The sequence below is a fragment of the Dasypus novemcinctus genome, chromosome 11, assembly GCF_030445035.2.
Source record: "Dasypus novemcinctus isolate mDasNov1 chromosome 11, mDasNov1.1.hap2, whole genome shotgun sequence".
Classification (NCBI taxonomy): Eukaryota; Metazoa; Chordata; class Mammalia; order Cingulata; family Dasypodidae; genus Dasypus; species Dasypus novemcinctus.
Genome location: NC_080683.1, coordinates 82017473 through 82035357, shown reverse-complemented (window position 1 = coordinate 82035357; position 17885 = coordinate 82017473). Strand labels below are relative to the sequence as shown.

General features: G+C 37.1%; 1 protein-coding gene across 7 annotated transcripts in view; it reads left to right on the top strand.

Moving 5' to 3' along the window:
* The window catches only part of ATG5 (autophagy related 5), a 185003-nt gene that overhangs the window by 81986 nt on the left and 85132 nt on the right, over positions 1-17885 (top strand). For all 7 annotated transcript variants that reach the window (XR_009188003.2, XR_011650105.1, XM_058307211.2 and 4 more), the window contains one exon: positions 14433-14527. Coding sequence is in view for 5 of the 7 variants with exons in the window: in XM_058307211.2 (XP_058163194.1) it covers positions 14433-14527 (95 nt within the window). In the remaining 2 variants the exon portion in view is untranslated. The remainder of the gene's footprint in view (positions 1-14432; positions 14528-17885) is intronic.

The following is a 17885-nucleotide window of genomic DNA, read 5'->3' as shown; positions in this document are numbered from 1 at the left end:
TGCATTTGATACTGCCATGAACTTTGAAACATTAAACCCAGGAATTTTTGATAATATGTACATGCCATTCATTAAGTTTCCCAGTTCCCTGTTAATTATAGGTGATTGAATTGGCTGAACTTTTGAGTTTTACCAAATAGGTAGTGCTTTTATTTATAAATAGTAACTGAACACTTTCTGAGACAGGGTTGTATTGTGAGAATCTACTGGCCTGATGAACTTGGACACATTTTTTGCCTTCTTTGAACCATAGTTTCCTCCTCTCTCAAATGAGGACAGCCACCTCACTAAATTGCTATGGAAGTTAAAGATAAAGTCCATCTAGGGTTTTAAAAACTGCTAAATTCTGTGCATATATAGGAAATTATAATTAATAAAAATGATTATTCTGGTCCTACTGTAGTCAGAATCCACTGCTTTTTCCTGTTTTTTTTTTTTTTCCCTCACTCTGACGTTACTTCAATGCTGTTTTGTTTAATAGTAATTCTTTACCAACCTGACTCTAACAAGCTTTTACTGTCACTGTTTGTGAATTGGGGATATCTTTTAAAGAAATACTTTTTCATGTAGTCACTATGGACAGATTAGAAGGATTTGAAATAGAGTTTACCTAGGGATATATTACATTTACTGAATTCCTGTGATGTCCCAGGCCTGTATACTTTTACATGCATCATCTCAATGAATCCTCACAAGAATTAGATAAATATTATCTGCTTTGCAAATGAGGAAATATACTCACAGAGCTGGTAATAGTTGGGAATTAGGGTTTGAACCTAGGTGTCTGATTCTAGAGCAAATATATTTTCCATTACATCTGGAGGTGGTTAACTCTGACTACATGTTAGAATTATCTGGAGTATTCAAAAAGTACATGTGCCAGGGAATCTGAGCTAATTGGTCTGGGATGAGTTCCAGGCATTGGTAATTTTTAAAAGCTCACTAAGTGATCCTAGTGAATAGCTTAAGGAGCATTTTTAAAAGTTGTCTAGAAGTTCCTAGTGAGCAACTAAAATTGAGCTATGTTGCATTACATACTGCATCTCCAGTGTTCACTGGTGCCCCTTTGGCTGAAAATACCTATCATTTGTTAGTGGGTAATCACTAATAGGATTTTCTCATCAAAAGCATGAGGGATTTATATTAGGGATAAAGAGAGAATATTCTGCATAATAAGCATTGCAAAGGTTACAGTGAGCATAATAAAGTATCTTTTATTCTGTAAGTTTTTTAAAAATTGTAATACTTTTTTTTTTTTTTGTCTTAAGACTTTGTAGAGTCCTCTCAGAATGAACTGAAAATGAACATGATTTCTTTTTAAATTTGTTTCTGGCCCTCTGAATCTAAGAAATACATTTAGATCATTAGTCCTGGCCTCCCACAGTGCTACAGCTCTTTTAAACCCCTTTTTGGCAAACAAACAACTTTAAAGATTGTCTTTTGGATTAATGGAAGGCAAGAATGTAATTGAAGTGTTTATTTTTTTATATTAGGAAAATTTGGAATCTTTTTATGTTGTTACTGACCCAATCTAAAAATAAATTTGAAATAAACTTTTCATATTTGAAAGAATATGGTAGTTGAATCTTATCTATTTAAAAATAAAGTTAATTACTAGGATTGACTCTTGAAATGCATTAAAGATGGTTGTGACTTTCAGTTATAATTTATTGGCTGGTGAGGTTGAAATTAAAATTTACATTCTTCTCTTTTCCAATACTATTGTAAGATTCTGTTTTCTTAAGATTTCCAGCAGTATTTTTCAACCATTTATGAATTTTTCATAGGTAACTAGTTTTTACTGGCCCAATTTATACCTAGGTTGTAGCAAGGTATAACAATTGTGAGTCTCGTATCTCCCCAAAATAACAAGAAACCTCATTTTTTACTCATGTTCATACTCTTTCTCTTAATGTTTTAAGACATGGTAGGAGAGAGAGGGGTTAGGAAGGGGTGGTTATCTAGCTCCTACAGGTATTAGAGGTGGAACTCAGACTTGTTGCCAAAACTGGAATATTCCTCAGATACTGACCCAGATGCTCTTGGACCACCATTCCTGTCCCCATCACCATTTCATGATGTGCCTAGAGATGAATGCAGTTGAAATGATAGAAGGTAAATTGTGTCTAAATTATGCCCACAGAATCAGAAGATAGGGCCTTATATGTTAATTGAAAGGGTTGGAGGAAGCAAAGGGGGATGTGAAGAAGAGAATTTGGTGATGTAAAATTGTTGCAGCTGGACTGTGTTCTGGTAGTCTCTCCACTGTGACTAGCAAAGTCTCTTCAGTTATTTAACTCCAGCAGGTCATATTCATACAGAATTTGATGTGAATGGTGTAAACTCCCTAACTCTGACTCAGATGAAACATTCTAGCAATCCTGTGCTCATGGAGTTTTGGTAGACACTTTTCCATACTGGCCCTGACACTTCATTTCTAAATCTAGAATTTCAGTGTCTTGCTGAAGCTGAGGAAGTCTAAGAGATAATGATAGTAATAAACACTTTTGACGGGAAGCGGATGTGACTCAAGCAATTGGGCTCCTGTCTACCATATAGGAGGTCCAAGTTCAATACCCAGGACCTCCTGGTGAAGGCAAGCTGGCCCATGCAGAGTGCTGGCTCACATGGAGTGCTGCTCTGTGCAGGAGTGCTTGCCCACATGGAAAGCTGGTGCAGCAAGATGATGCAACAAAAAAAGAGACACAGAGGAGAGATATTAAGAGATGCAGCAGATCAGGGAGCTGAGGTGGTGCAAGAGAATGATCACCTCTCCCACTCCAGAAAGTCCCAGGATTGGTTCCTGGGGCCGCCTAATGAGAATTACAAGCAAACACAGAAGAACACACAGCAAATGGACACAGAAGCAGACAATGGAGGGAGGGGGGAGAAATAAATAAATAAATTTTAAAAAAACAAAAACAAAAACAGTTACGGGGACTGATGTGGCTGGTCCTAGGTTCAATCCCTAGCCCTGGTACCTCAAAAAAAGAAAACAAAAACAAAAAAAATAGTAAACACTTATGTAGCACTTACTTTATTCCAGGCACTGTTGTAAACATTTTACATATATTAAATCATTTATTCTTTTATGAATATGTGGTATTAATATCTTCATTTTACAGATGAGGAAATTGAAGCCCAGAGTTTAAAAGAATCTTGCTCAAATTCAACCAGGTATTTATTAAATGGCAAAACTATGAAGCAAATCGAGGCAGTCTAGCTACTTAGTGTGTGCATTTCCCACATGCAATTTGAGACTCCTTTTTTCCCCACTGTCCTTATTTGCCCAGGTCAGTCATCGTTTGATTATTCATTTTTCATTTAAAAAACATTCACCGAGTGTCTAGGGTCTTGGGGCTGAAGATACAGAAGTCCTTGCCCTTGTGAAACTTATATTTTAGTTGGGGAAACGAGCCAATACATAATTAAACATAAGTAGGGTAATTTCAAGTAATAAGTGCTTAGAAGAAATGGAAGAAATGGTATGGGATGATTGGGGAGTGGGACCGCTTCAGCTAGGATTTTGAGGGAAATCCTGTCTGAGGAGGTGATACTTATGTTGAAACCTGAATGAAGAGAAGGAAGTAATCATGTGAGGATTAGAAAAGTAAGGATTCCAAGCTGCTAGGACCATGAGATGGGAATAAGCTTGGCATTTTCTAGGGACGGAAAAACAGAAGTATGACTTGGAGCTTAGTAAGCAGATCCATATGCAGTGAGATTTCAGGAGTACAGCAGTGGTGTTCCAGGAGTCTGGGGGTCACTGGAAGGATCCTCTCTCTTACCTCTCCCCTTCCCATCCCTGTCCCAGAAATATTTTATTAAAGACATTATTTATGATTGCCTACAGGCAAAGTTTGAGCACACAATTCAGGGTTGGGGTAGTGGGTTGCTTCCTTTAAAAGATCGATATTAGTACTTTAAATATCCATTTTATTGAAGTGAATCTTAAAACATTCCTTATGGTCCATTAGAGCAACATTTGAAAATTTATTCATTAATGGTAAGATTTGATTTATGTTTAAAAAGAGCATTCTGGATGCTATATGGAGGGGATAAAAGTGGAAAGACAGAGACCATTGAAGACCATTGCAATAATTGAGGGTATAGATGGTAATGGTTTAGATGAAAGTTGTAGCAATGAATATGTATAGAAGTAATTACACTCTAAATATATATTGATAAGTGCCTTTGATGCCAATTTTCCCAGACTTCTTTTGTAAGGCAAAAGATAGTGACAGCCCAGGTCAAAATTGTCCTGGGATCTAGGTTTTACTGCTCCTTTAGTTCACTTAAACAACAAATTCCCCAGGGTACAGTCCTACTGCCAGCATGTCTGTTTATGGGCAGGATAAAGGATTAGCTACCCCCAGGACTGGCTCCCCTCAGCCTTGAGGCAGAGGCTAGCCTTCTAGTCCTGCTTATTTTTGTCTTCATAACAAATTACCAGGGACCTTGAAGCCTTTTCTCTTCTCTGCTTTGGTTAAGGCTTCTGCACCAGATATGTCGTAATTACTTTAAACCTTCAGTGAAAGGGTTCCTTGTCCCAAAAGCCCTTTCTGGCTCATAGATAAATGTGTGGGTGCAGTTCTTTTGGGAAGTATCCAAGCAAATGGATGTGCTGGGGGAGAGAGAATTCAGCCTAAAGGACGTAACAACATAGAATTTTCTTAAATTGATTTGACTCAGAGGACAAATGAGTTTGATTTTACTTGCTTTTACTAGTTTATTAGCAGTTGTTATTTAGTTGTTATTTATTCCTTTTTGTCTCCTGTTTTTCTTTGCAAAGATGTTTATCATAGTATGTGTGAAGAAATTCGTTCAAATGGTTCTATACTTGGATATATTTTCTGTTATATATCTTGAAAGCCTTTGGTTAAATCGCTATATGGGCCCTGTAGTACTGAGTTGAATAATATTGTTGATAAATGCAAGATTTGATTGAAGAGTGAGTTCCCTTCAGTAGTGATAGTCAAGCATTTGCTTTTCTCTTCAAAGGAAAGTTTAGAGTCTGTTTCATGTGCTTTCACAATCTGACGTTTATTTGGGTAACTGTATCCTCCTTGGCATCATATCGGATGTTACTCACTAGGAAGTGGATAGTTGTACAGGTAGAGGCCTTCTTACCCCCCTGTTTTAGCTTGAGTGTCCCAGCCAACAATACCAAATGAAAATGAGCCTGAGAATCCTCCATGTCTCCTAAGGGAGATTTTAGACGTACTCATTATTTTTGGCATAAAAATGTTAAAAATTATTTTGCCTTGAGTTCTTTTTTTTAAAATAAAATTCGATTTATGCCATTCATATATGAACATACATTATAAGTGTACAGTAAAAGTTATGAATTTACAGAACAAATATACATATCATCATACAGGGCTTTCATATATCACCCCACCAACAACAACTTGCATTGTTGTGAAACATTTGTTGCAATCTGCGAAATAACATCCTCAAAATATACTACTGCCTGTAGCCTATAACTTACATTGGTGTATTTCTCTGCCAGCCCGCCCAGTTATTAACACCCTGTATTAGTATTATGCATTTGTTGTAGTTGATGAGAGAATGTTCTCATATTTGTCCTGTTAACCACAGTCCACCTTCCACCACTGGATTCCCTATGTTATACAGCCCCATGTTTTGTACAGTTCATTCAAACTGTACACTCAGTGGCTCTCATTTTTATCACAGAGTTATGCTGTCAACACCTCACTTTTAGAGCATTTTCATTATTCCAAAAGGAAAAATCCCTTACTCCCTTATACCCCCCTATAGTTGTCTCATAGAATTGATATAATATCTTCTTTGCCATTTTGCCTTGAGTTCTTAACTCTTATAAAGCTTAGATAGAAGAATAGATATGTCTTTCAAAGTTGCCACTTTTTTCCTGCAATATTTTCCATGTGAGGAGCAAAAAATACAAATTTAATCAATTTTATTTGTTGGAATTTTTATTTTATTTTATTTTTTTTATTTCTCTCCCCTTCCCCTCCCCCCCACCCCCACTCCAGTTGTCTGTTCTCTGTGTCTATTTGCTGCGTGGTCTTTGTCCAATTCTGTTGTTGTCAGCAGCTCGGGAATCTGTGTTTCTTTTTGTCGCGTCATCTTGTTGTGTCAGCTCTCTGTGTGTGCGGCGCCATTCTTGGGCAGGCTGTACTTTCTTTTGCGCTGGGCGGCTCTCCTTATGGGGCGCACTCCTTGTGCGTGGGGCTCCTCTACGGGGGGACACCCCTGCATGGCAGGGCACTTCTTGAGTGCATCAGCACTGCGCGTGGGACAGCTCCACATGGGTCAAGGAGGCCCGGGGTTTGAACTGCAGACCTCCCGTGTGGTAGATGGACACCCTAACCACTGGGCCAAGACCGCTTCCCTTGTTGGCATCTTAGGGAGAGCTGGGGTTTTAAAAAAAAATGTGCTCTTTGCAAATGAATATCTTATTTGCAAGACATGTATAAAAGTTTAATTCAGCAGTGTGTGAGAAAAAATTGGTTTCCACCAGAATTAGGGGGACTTCTACTTTTAATCCCTTTATTTAAAAAAAAAACAAAAGATTGAATGTTTCCATAGTTTATTTATTCAATTTTATAATTGTTGATTTAGTAGCTTTCCTAAAAGAAGGTTAAGTTTTGGAAAAAAAACTTAGTCATATTGTTAATAGCTCTAGCAAGAAATATACAAGTTGTCTTCCTTTCTCTCATTGTATGAATAAGCTAAGTGAATGCTAGTTTAATTTTTCCTACTTAGTTGTGGTTTTTTGTTGTAGAATTAGAACTAAGTGATATAGAAAGTTTATGAAATTAGTGTACATTTGCCGCAATTACAGTTGAAAAAATGGACAGCCAGAGACCATTATGCTGACAACTAAATGCATAGTTCTAATATTCGAAGTATTGCTGAAAACAGGGAAATATATTCTTAGTTCATTAATATTTGAGAAGATAGTAAAGCATCCTTACTCCAGTTTTATTTTAATTATTGACTAGACAGTAGAATAGGTACTGATATAACAAAATAGTGGATAATCTAGTGTGAAAGACACTTGGTCATATACTTATCTTAGCACTCATTTTCTCCTCCTTTTATTTGAATTTTTCTTGTTAATAGCTTTGACCAATCAAAGTCAGATTATACTCAGTTAGTGTTCTTAGTATTGCAAAAAATGTCTATTTGACATATTTTTTTACTTTAAAAAAATTTGTTCAAGTAGATCTCTTATACATAAACATACATGAACAATAAGTGTATAGTAACAGTTGTGCACTTACAAAACATACATATATACCATCATACAGGGCTCTCATACTTCACCTTACCACCAATACCTTGCATTGTTGTAGAATATTTTTAACTAATAATTAAAGAGCATCTGCAAAATATTACTACAGACCAAAGTGTCTTAATTTGGTGTGTTTTCCCCCCAACTTACCCTATAATTATAATAATAATTATTATTATTACTGTTATACCATTTATACATGAATATATACATAAACATTAACTGTACAGTAAAAGTTGTGAATTTACAAAGCAAACATGCATAACATCATATACAGGGGTCCCATGCATCAACCCACAATCAACACCTTATGTTGTTGTAAGACATTTGTTAACAAATTATCAAAGAATATCATCAAAATCTTATTACTAACTATAGTCCATATCTTATATTTGGTGTATTTCCCCCCAACTCATCCTATTATTATTTTTTAAATATATTTTTATTACAGAAGTTGTAATCTTACACAACAATCATGCACGTGTGCAGAATTCCCATACAACACCCCTCTATCAACACACCACACCATGGTGGAACATTTGTTACAGATTATGAGATAATATCATCAGACTATTATAGGTCCATAGCGTACATTTGGCACACTTTTTCTATTCTCCCGCATTAACACAATACAGAGATACAGAAACATTATTACTGTTAACTATAAATGCAGGAATATTACATTTACAGTAAAGTTAATTAAAACTTCAACATATATTAAACATAAGTAGTCCTTCTCAGTCCTCCTCTTACTTCCCTTTAAGAATCCACCTCTTACCACCAGGTCTTGAAGATATTTTCCTACATTTTCTTCTAGAACATTTATGGTTCTTTTTTGTTTGTGTGTTTTATCCATTTTGAGTTAATTTTTGTATAAGGTGTGAGATAGGGGTCCTCTTTCCAACTTTTGGCTTTGATATCCAGTTCTCTCAATACCATTTGTTGAATAGACTGTTCTGCCTGAGCTGGCTGGGTTTGACAGGCTTGTCAAAAATCACTTGACCAGGGAAGCAGATGTGGCTCAAGTGATTGGGCTCCTGCCTACCACATGGGAGGTTCCTGGTTCAGTTCCCAGTACTTCCTAAAGAAAACAGCGAGCTGGCACAACAGGCAGGTGTGGTAAGGCTGATGCCATAAGAGGATGCAACAAGAGACGTAAGAAGGAAAACATAATGAGAGACGCAACAAAGCAGGGAATGGAGGTGGGTCAAGTGATTAGGCACCTCCCTCTCACATTGGAGGTCCCAGGTTCAGTTCCCAGTATCTCCTAAAGAAACAAGGAAGATGAACAAATACAGCAAGTACAAACAACAAGGGGATGGGAGAAATAAATAAATCTTTTTTAAAAAAGAAAAAAAATCTAGTGGCAGACTTGGCCCAGTGGTTAGGGCGTCCGTCTGCCACATGGGAGGTCTGCGGTTCAAACCCCAGGCCTCTTTCACCTGTGTGGAGCTGGCCCATGCGCAGTGCTGATGGGCGCAGGGAGTGCCGTGCCACGCAGGGGTGTCCCCCACGTAGGGGAGCCCCATGCGCAAGGAGTGCGCCCTGTAAGGAGAGCCGCCCAGTGCGAAGGAAAGTGCAGCCTGCCCAGGAATGGTACCACACACACAAGAGAACTGACACAAGAAGATGACTCAACTAAGGGAGACACAGATTCCCGTGCCACTGACAACAACAGAAGCCGACAAAGAAGACTCAACAAATAGACAGAGAACAGACAACTGGGGAGGGGGGGGGAGAAAAATAAATACATCTTTTTAAAAAAAAAGAAAAGAAAAAAATCGCTTGACCATAGATGTGAGGGTCTTTTTCTGAACCATCATTTCAGTTCCATTGGTCTATGTGTCTGTCTTTATGCTAGTATCATGTTGTTTTTATTGCTGTAGCTAGTTAATATGATTTAAAGTCTATAAGTGAGAGTCCTCCAACTTTGCTTTTCCTTTTTAAGATGTTTCTGGCTATTCAGGACCCCTTCCCTTCCAAATAAATTTGATAATTGTGTTTTACATTTATTTTAAAAATGCTGGTGGAATTTTTATCAGGATTGCATTGAATCTGTGTATCAATTTGGGTAGAATTGACATCTTCATGATTTAATTTTTCTGATGCGTGAGCGTGGAATGTTCTTCCAGCTATTTAGGTCATTTTAAAATTTAACAATGAGTTGTAGTTTTCTGAATACATGTGCTTTACATCGTTGGTTGAGTTTATTCCTAAATATCTGATTCTTTTAGTCACTATTCTAAATGGATTTTTTCCCCTGACTTCCTCCTCCGATTACGCATGACTAGTGTCATGCCATCTGACGGCATATACATGTAGAGAAGGGTGTCTTTATGAAAACTGCAGGCAAGCCTCCCACGTGGGCTTCCATGGAAAATCAGGGTGTCTGTAAGGAAAAGAGCTTTTGGTGTGTCTGTGCAAATTGGAGGCCTTTGAAGTACTGATTTCTGTGTTGTGAAGGCAGATTATTGCCAGGCCAGGCAGTAATCTTGAGGCTTCAAGGTCTCTGAGAGACAATGTCCCATGTCTCATGTCCCATGTCCCATGCTTGGGTTGGGCAGAGCTCCACCTTGTGTCCTCACACCACACCAACCCACCATCCAGCAGCCAAAAAACTGTGGGGAAGGCCCTTATGCTGTTCTGTCCCTTCTGTAGGACTCTACTGAGATAGCTTAATGGCATTCTCGCTATAAAGGAGAGATGCTTAAGGAATTCTGTCAATGTGGCAGTGCATATATCAAAGGGTGAATTGAGCTGAGAGTCAATAAATTTATACCTGGCATGAGTGTTCCTTTTTCCAGGTTTTTGTTTGTATGTATGTTTGTTTGTACATATAAGTATATAACATTAATTTTTTACTTTTTAACCTTTCTGTGCTTTTTATTGTTTGTATTTGCTTTCCTTCCTTTAGCCAGGATTTCTCATTCTCAAATGATTATTGTGGGGAGCTGTCCTATGCATTGTAGTATGTATTAGCAGTATCCCTGACCTATAGACTAGTAACACACACACGCGTGCTCAGTTGGGAAAACCAAATAGGGCTCCAGACATTGTCAAATGGCCCCTGGTTTTTCTCTGGTGAAATTAAGACAGTTCTCAGTTGATTTGTTTCTAGTCACACAGGTGCACCACTACAATTAGAACCACAAGTTTTTAACTGAAAAGTTACATTTGTAGAATTCTGTTATGTTCATTCTTTGATTTAAGACCATTTATGATATGCCTGTGGTATGCTCTGCATGCACTCAAGAGAAATTGAAACCCTTTTACTTTGCTGGTGGTGATAAAAAATGATGCAGCCATTTTGGAAAATAGTCTGATAGTTCCTCAAAAGTTAAACAGAGAATTACCAAAAATTTGTAGACAAATGTTGGCAGCAGCATTATTCATAATAGCAAAAAAGTGAAAATAACCCATTAAATGAATGGATAAACAGAAAGTGGTATCTCCATACAATGGACATTTTTTTGGCTAGAAAAAGGAATGGTGAAGACGTGTTAGAATTGCTACACCCACACTTTAGAAACCCAGGCAACATGGGTTACAATATAATCAATGAAGATGAGGTTGACGAACCTAAGTTAACTTGTCTTGTGTGTCATGTGAAAGTATCCCGTAGTACAAAAAAATTTATGTACTTAACACTGGTGATTCTTGTGCCATAATTCCACTAGCATTATAGAAACTAATCATTCAATTGAAGAATTGTTCTGTTGTACTACATGTAAATGCCTGAAAAGTGAAATAATCTGTGTATTCCTATAAAGTCTATGAAGTATGAAGAAGTGCCATTTTTCCTTGTTTGGTGTGAGTAGTGGTTTTGCTAGCTGAATTGGTTCTCTGTGCTTGGTGATGTGAATGAGCATCATCAGGTTTCTCAACAATGGAATATTTGCTTGCTATTTCAGGGATGATAGAGGGGAAAAAATTTATTTATTCCCAAACATCCAGGTCTCAGGAAAAATAAAGATACATAATGACTTTTATTTTATACTTATTCTGTGATAATTTTTAAATAAAATTTAATTGAACTATATCATTCATACATGAATATACATAAACAATAAATGTACAGTAGAAATTTGTGAATTTACAAAGCAAACATGCATGTCATCATTCAAGGCTCCCATACATCTCCCCCCACCAATACATTGTGTTGTTGTGAAACATTCGTTACAAACTATGAAAGAGCATTGTCAAAATTGTGATAATTTTAAATATTGTGGCATATCTTCTGAAAAATCCAGTATGTAGTAAGGGGGGGGGAATGTGGTTCTGTAACCCCGGGGAGGTGGGATCCTGCTAATCATCTTATTTTCTAGTCTAGTCTTCATGTCTGTGTTTGAAGTCAAAAGGCTGTCACTCACATAGTTTTTGGTTTAAAGGAGTCCCTCAAAGCCTTTCCTCAAATAACATCAATTTATAGTATCCATTTCCAATTATATATGCAGAGTCTCTTAATTAGCATTTAGAATTCCTACATGATTTATGCTTTATTGACTAAAGTTAGAGCCAGGCCTGTTTGGGAACAGATTATGTTCTTCAGTTTTATATTATTTTTGTAATTTGTAGCTGTTATCATCACTGGTTAGGACTGGTAAAGAAGGGGGAAAAAAAAGCAGAACCCTGACTATTGTCCTGAAGCTGTTTTCTTCTTGATTTAAATTTTTCCATCCAGGGTGGAAATTACTATTTAATTTTACTTCCTACCTGTTTCGTTTTATTATTTTTATGTATTTCTCTCCCCTTCCCTTCACCCCTCCCCCCCCCCCCCCCCCCGTTGTCTGTTCTCTGTGTCCATTTTGCTGTGTGTTCTTCTTTGCTTCTTTTGTTGTCAGCGGCACAGGAATCTGTGTTTCTTTTTGTTGCATCATCTTGTTGTGTCAGCTCTCCGTTTGGGTGGCACCATTCCTGGGCTGGCTGCACTTTCTTTTGTGCTGGGCAGCTCTCCTTACGGGGCGCACTCCTTGCGCATGGGGCTCGCCTACACGGTGGACACCCCTGTGCGGCACAGCACTCCTTGCACGCATTAGCACTGCACATGGACCAGCTCCACACGGGTCAAGGAGGCCTGGGGTTTGAACCATGGACCTCCCATGTGGTAGATGGCTGCCCTATCCATTGGGCCAAGTTCGCTTCCCTCCTACCTGTTTTTGTTACCTTCCAAAATCAAAATACTTTTTAAAAATCAGACTGTCCCTCTGAACAGTGCATGTCTCCCCTGTCTCCTGTTGATCTTTAGACTAACATTCAGTATTTGATCAACTAGTCCTGGTCTCCTAAACCCATTCACTGTATCTGCCCTTCATAAGATGGATGCCAAGTTCAGAGGATGTACATTTCTTCATTCTGTATGGAGAGATGGAGTCTGTGTGCTTACTGAGGAGAACTAAAAGGCAGGGACAATTTTCCATTTTTACAAATGTAAGTATTCTCCATCTTCCAAGATGCTACTTTAGGAATTAAGTGTTGGGGACAGGGTGTAGTCTGAAGAGGCTAAGAACACCCTAATTTGATGGCTACCTTCTCTTTTTTGTGCCATCTGCTATCTCTTGGCAGTGTTTTCTATAGCCTTTATCCTTCCAGGGCTAAGGGCAGCCCAGCCTTTCCCTGAATCCCCTCACAGTCTCTAAGATTGCGTTCTTCTGTATGTGACAGCATGTTAGAGGTTTTTTTTTTAACCTACGTCTGTATTCTCAGTCATTCTCTTCTTGCAGAGAATGATACCCTCTGGAACTGATCTAAGAACACTGTCTACATGTGATTTATGCCTAAAATTGGATATATTAGCACATATTGAAGTCTTTGATTTCAGGAGTCTCTTGAACTCTGAGGTAAAACCTTTACAAATATGGTGTTTGGCTGGGAAGATGACTAGGTTTTTAAATCAGAATCCTTTTTACATACTTTCAAAATTTGAGGTAATACAGTTTATATAAAAGTTGGGTATTTGTACGTTATATTTCAGTAGTAGGAGTTTCTTTGCAATCATTATTAACATGACAAATTAAGTAATATGGTGAAAATGATAGTAATTTATAATGAATTTTTTATTTTGCTGTGTTTCTGTATTTATCTGCATTTTGTATATATATGCATGCACACACTCGCACACAAATGTGAATAATATGTTATTCCTGATCTGAATTGCCACAATACATATGTTTACATTTTATTTTAAATTACTTTTAAAATAAACTATGTATGCTCATTTTAATTCATGGAGGACAAAGAAATGAGAGACTGATACATGCTACAATGTGGGTGAACCTTGAAAACATTGTTCCAATTGGGAAAAAAACAGATGTAAAAGACCACATATTGTATGATTCCATTTATATGAAATGTCCCAAATAGGCAAATCCAAAAAGATAGAAGGTAGATGAGTGATTGCTAAAGGTTGGAGGTGCAGGGGTAGGGGGAGAAAGAGTGACTGTTAATGGATATGGGATTTCTTTTGGGGTCAATAAAAATGTTCTGGCATTGATATCAGTGATGGTTGCTCAATTCTGTGAGTATATTAAAAACCACTGAATTTTATGCTTTATTTAAAAGAGTGAATTTTATGATAGGTGAGTTAAATCTCAGTAAATATGTTTTTTAAAAATGAGCCTGGCAAATTTTAAAAAAGGAGTTATTTGATCAGTCTGAAATTAAGCTGCAGATGACTGTTATAAATACAAATTCTACATTTCCTAAAATGCTTTCCCTATAAACTTATCTTCTTTGCTCTTTGAATGTTTACTGTTTTTGTGTTTTGACTTTGTTTCTTTAAATAAGGGCTGGTTAAAATTTAAGGTCATTCGAAGCTTTGCTTTTATAGATTACAGTAGGATCAGGGGGATCAAGGCAGCCATCCCTATCTGATGTTTTATGCCTTAATAACACAAGTAGCTATATATGTGTGTAAGACTTCTCTTCTGAGAAAAACTGTCTATGTTAATATCTAGGAAGAGGAGACAATGGACAAAAAAATAATTTTATATCTAATTTTGTTTAGTTATAGAAGGATAAGTTAGATTAACAAAAATAACATAAATGATGCCCTTTCAAAAACTTATAGGAGGATGTTTACAACTTACAACTCTTCATGTGAGGAATTACATTATAATATTCATTTTTAATGATAAATAATTTATCATTGCAGACAGGTTTGACCAGTTTTGGGCTATCAATCGGAAACTCATGGAATATCCTGCAGAAGAAAATGGATTTCGTTACATCCCTTTTAGAATATATCAGGTAGGAAGTAACATTTTTATTAAAATATCCAGATGTAAAAGCCCTAGACATCTTTCTGAAGCACTCAAGTTCAAAACTAAGTTTCCATAGCCAATGAATATACCTTAGGGCTTTCCGGATCTGCATCTTTTGATGGCATCAAATTGGAGAATGCACTGAAGTACTTGACTCATTTACCTATTTGTTTGGATGGTGAATTCTCTGTGCTGTGGAACAAAGTATACAGTAGTCTCCCGCATCTTCCTATAGCTAGCCCACTTTCATGGAATAAAGAAAATCCTGTGTTTCAGTAGAATACTTTAAAAATCCTATGTGTTTGCCATGTTGCAAATACTCAATAAGTATTCGTGTTTTTGTTTTTTAAGGATTTATTTTATTTATTTCTCTCCCCTTCCCCCCATTGTCTGCTCTCTGTGTCCATTTGCTGTGTGTTCTTCTGTGTTCACTTGCATTGTCAGGCAGCCCCGGGAACCTGCATCTCTTTTTTTGTTGCGTCATCTTGCTGCATCAGCCCTCCGTGTATGTGGTGCCACTCCTGGGTGGGCTGTGCTTTTTTCATGCAGGGCGGCTCTCCTTGCAGGACGCACTCCTTGCATGAAGGGGTGCCCCTGCATGGCATGGCACTCCTTATGCGTGGCAGCACTGTGCGTGGGCCAGCTTACCACACAGGTCAGGAGACCCTTGGTATCGAACCCTGGACCCTCCATATGGTAGGCAGACGCTCTGTTAGTTGAGTCATGTCCACTTCCCAGTAAGTATTTGTTGAATGAATGACTTTCCAGAAGTTGGGTACCTATTGAAAAAACATCTAAGAGCAGGAATTAAAACATAGATTTACAGACAAAGCAGAATTTAATATTCAAACTCATTCAGACTTCCATTAAAACTCAAAGAGGTTTTAAAACTTCCTTTTAGCTGTTTCCAGTGCCCCACAATTTTACTAATAGTTAGTTCTGAGTTTTTATTCTTTTATAGAGGCATCACATATGTATGTTCAAAGAGGAAAATAAATTATCTAAATGAAAACAAGCAAACAATAACTCCAATGTACTGGAAAATGAAAAGTTCTTCTGATTTAGTGTTGCAACTTATTTTTCATTGGTTTCATTGATATAATGGTAAATGGACAAGGTTTTAGATAATAGAGTCATAATTAATTAATGGAAATAAAATCAGAAGAATGCTTGATAGTATAAGACTAATTAATCTGATTAGCCACCCTCCTCTGCTTTCTCTCTTAGGAAAATTAAAATTTTATTGAATTCACATACCACACATTGGATTTTAGAAATAGCATAGTATATTTATTTATTCTCTGCCTCTGTCAGGAAGGTTCTGTGCAGTTTACAAGAACATATAGGGAAGCGGATTTGGCTCAACTGATAGAGCCTCTCCCTACTATAAGGTAGGTCCAGAGTTCAAACCCAGGGCCTCCTGACCCATGTGGTGAGCTGGCCCACACGCATTGCTGCCGTGTGCAAGGAATACTGTGCCACGTAGGGTTGTCCTCTGTGTAGGGGAGCCCCACGTGCAAGGAATGCGCCCCTCAAGGAGAGCTGCCCTGCAGCCTGCCCAGGAGTGGCACCACATACACGGAGAGCTGATGCAGCAAGATGACGCAACAAAAAGAGACACAGATTCCCGGTGCTGCTGACAAGAGTGCAAGCAGACGCAGAAGAACACACAGTGAATGGACACAGAGAGCAGACAATGGGAGGGTGTGAGGAGAGAAATAAATAAATAATAAATCTTTTTAAAACACAACAAGAATGTATAGTAAAAGAATTAGAAAAATAAAAGCAGTTAAAAATCAAAAGCACTGAAATATGCAGCAGAAATCCAGCATTAAATTATGTAAGCTTTGAATTAGTGGGACCCTCACATTTATTAAAATTGACCTGAAAATTTGACCCCAGCTTCTTAGTAATCAGAAGAAGAACCGAAAAAATGTGCAGTGAAATACAATTCCCTTTAATTGTATATAAGATGAAAACTTACTAAGATGTCTGTTAATGGACAATTGTGACATTGCTGTGAAAATATCTAAGTCCCTACTTTGAGTTCTTCTGGCTATATACCTAGGAATGGGATTGCTGAATCATGTGGTAATTTTGTGTTTAACTTTCTGAGTCAGACTGTCTTCCATAGCACCTGCACCATTTTACATTCTCACCACCAGTGAACAAGAGTTTGTCTTTCTCTACATCCTCTTCAACACGTGTTTTCATTTTTTTTAAATAGCACTCATTATAGTGGGTGTGAGATAATATTTCATTGTGGCTTATATTTTCATTTCCCTAATGACTAATAATGAGCATATTAGTTGAGCATCTTTTCATGAGTTTATTGGCCATTTCATGTCTTCTTTGGAGAAATATCTATTATAGTCTTTTGCCCACTTTTTTATTGGGTTGTTTTTTTTCTTGTGGAGTTCTAGGATTTCTTCATATATTCTGGATATTGAACCCTTTTCAGATATGTGGTTTCCAAAAATATTCTTCCATCGTGTAGGTTTTCCTTTTACTTTCTTGATGACATCCTTTGATGCACAATGTTTTTAATTTTAATTAAGTCCCATTGATCTATTTTCCTTTTTTCCTTGTGAAATTTTGTTGGATAGTTTACCACAGAGTGTAAAGACCTTTCCTAAATAAAAGTACCAAAATTGTTTTGCTATATATACTACCCCATACTTATTTGGATGGAAAAGTTGTGGAAATGTATTAATATATTTAACTCTACAACAGTTTCTGTGTTGTAAATTTTTAACTTCTTATGGGAAAAAAGTATTATCCTATTAATGGAGAGAGTATTACTGTCAGAATAATAGTGCATGTATACAGAGGAAAGGTCTTCCTTTTTCATGTTTGTATTTCTCTTTCAGAGAGAAATTGTCAGATTTATCCATACCTCCTAATATTGCATCATTAACACAGGAAGATTCATAGAGAGATTCTGATTCATAGAGGAGAGAGGTGAAAGAGAAAAGAAACAGAGAGAAAGGAAAGAGAGAAAATGTATATGAGAAAGAATGGCTTTTACAAAGTTTATAATTACATAGAACATGGGAGGCTAAATAATTTTCAAAATATGCTTGATGAAACTCAGCTGCTAGTTGTGGACTCTTTTAGGGCAGAGTTTGCTACCTAATCTTTCCTGTGGAATGTATTTGGCTTTTTTTTTTTTTCCTTAAACACAAAGAGACAAAGAACCTGAGGACTTTATTGTTTCTCAGTTGGCTTACTTGTCTTAGTGGGATTCTGACCTACATGACTTTTGGATATCCCTTTATTTTTTAATTTGATTACAATTTAACAAATGAAATACATAAGTGAATATAAAACAGTACAAATTTTTG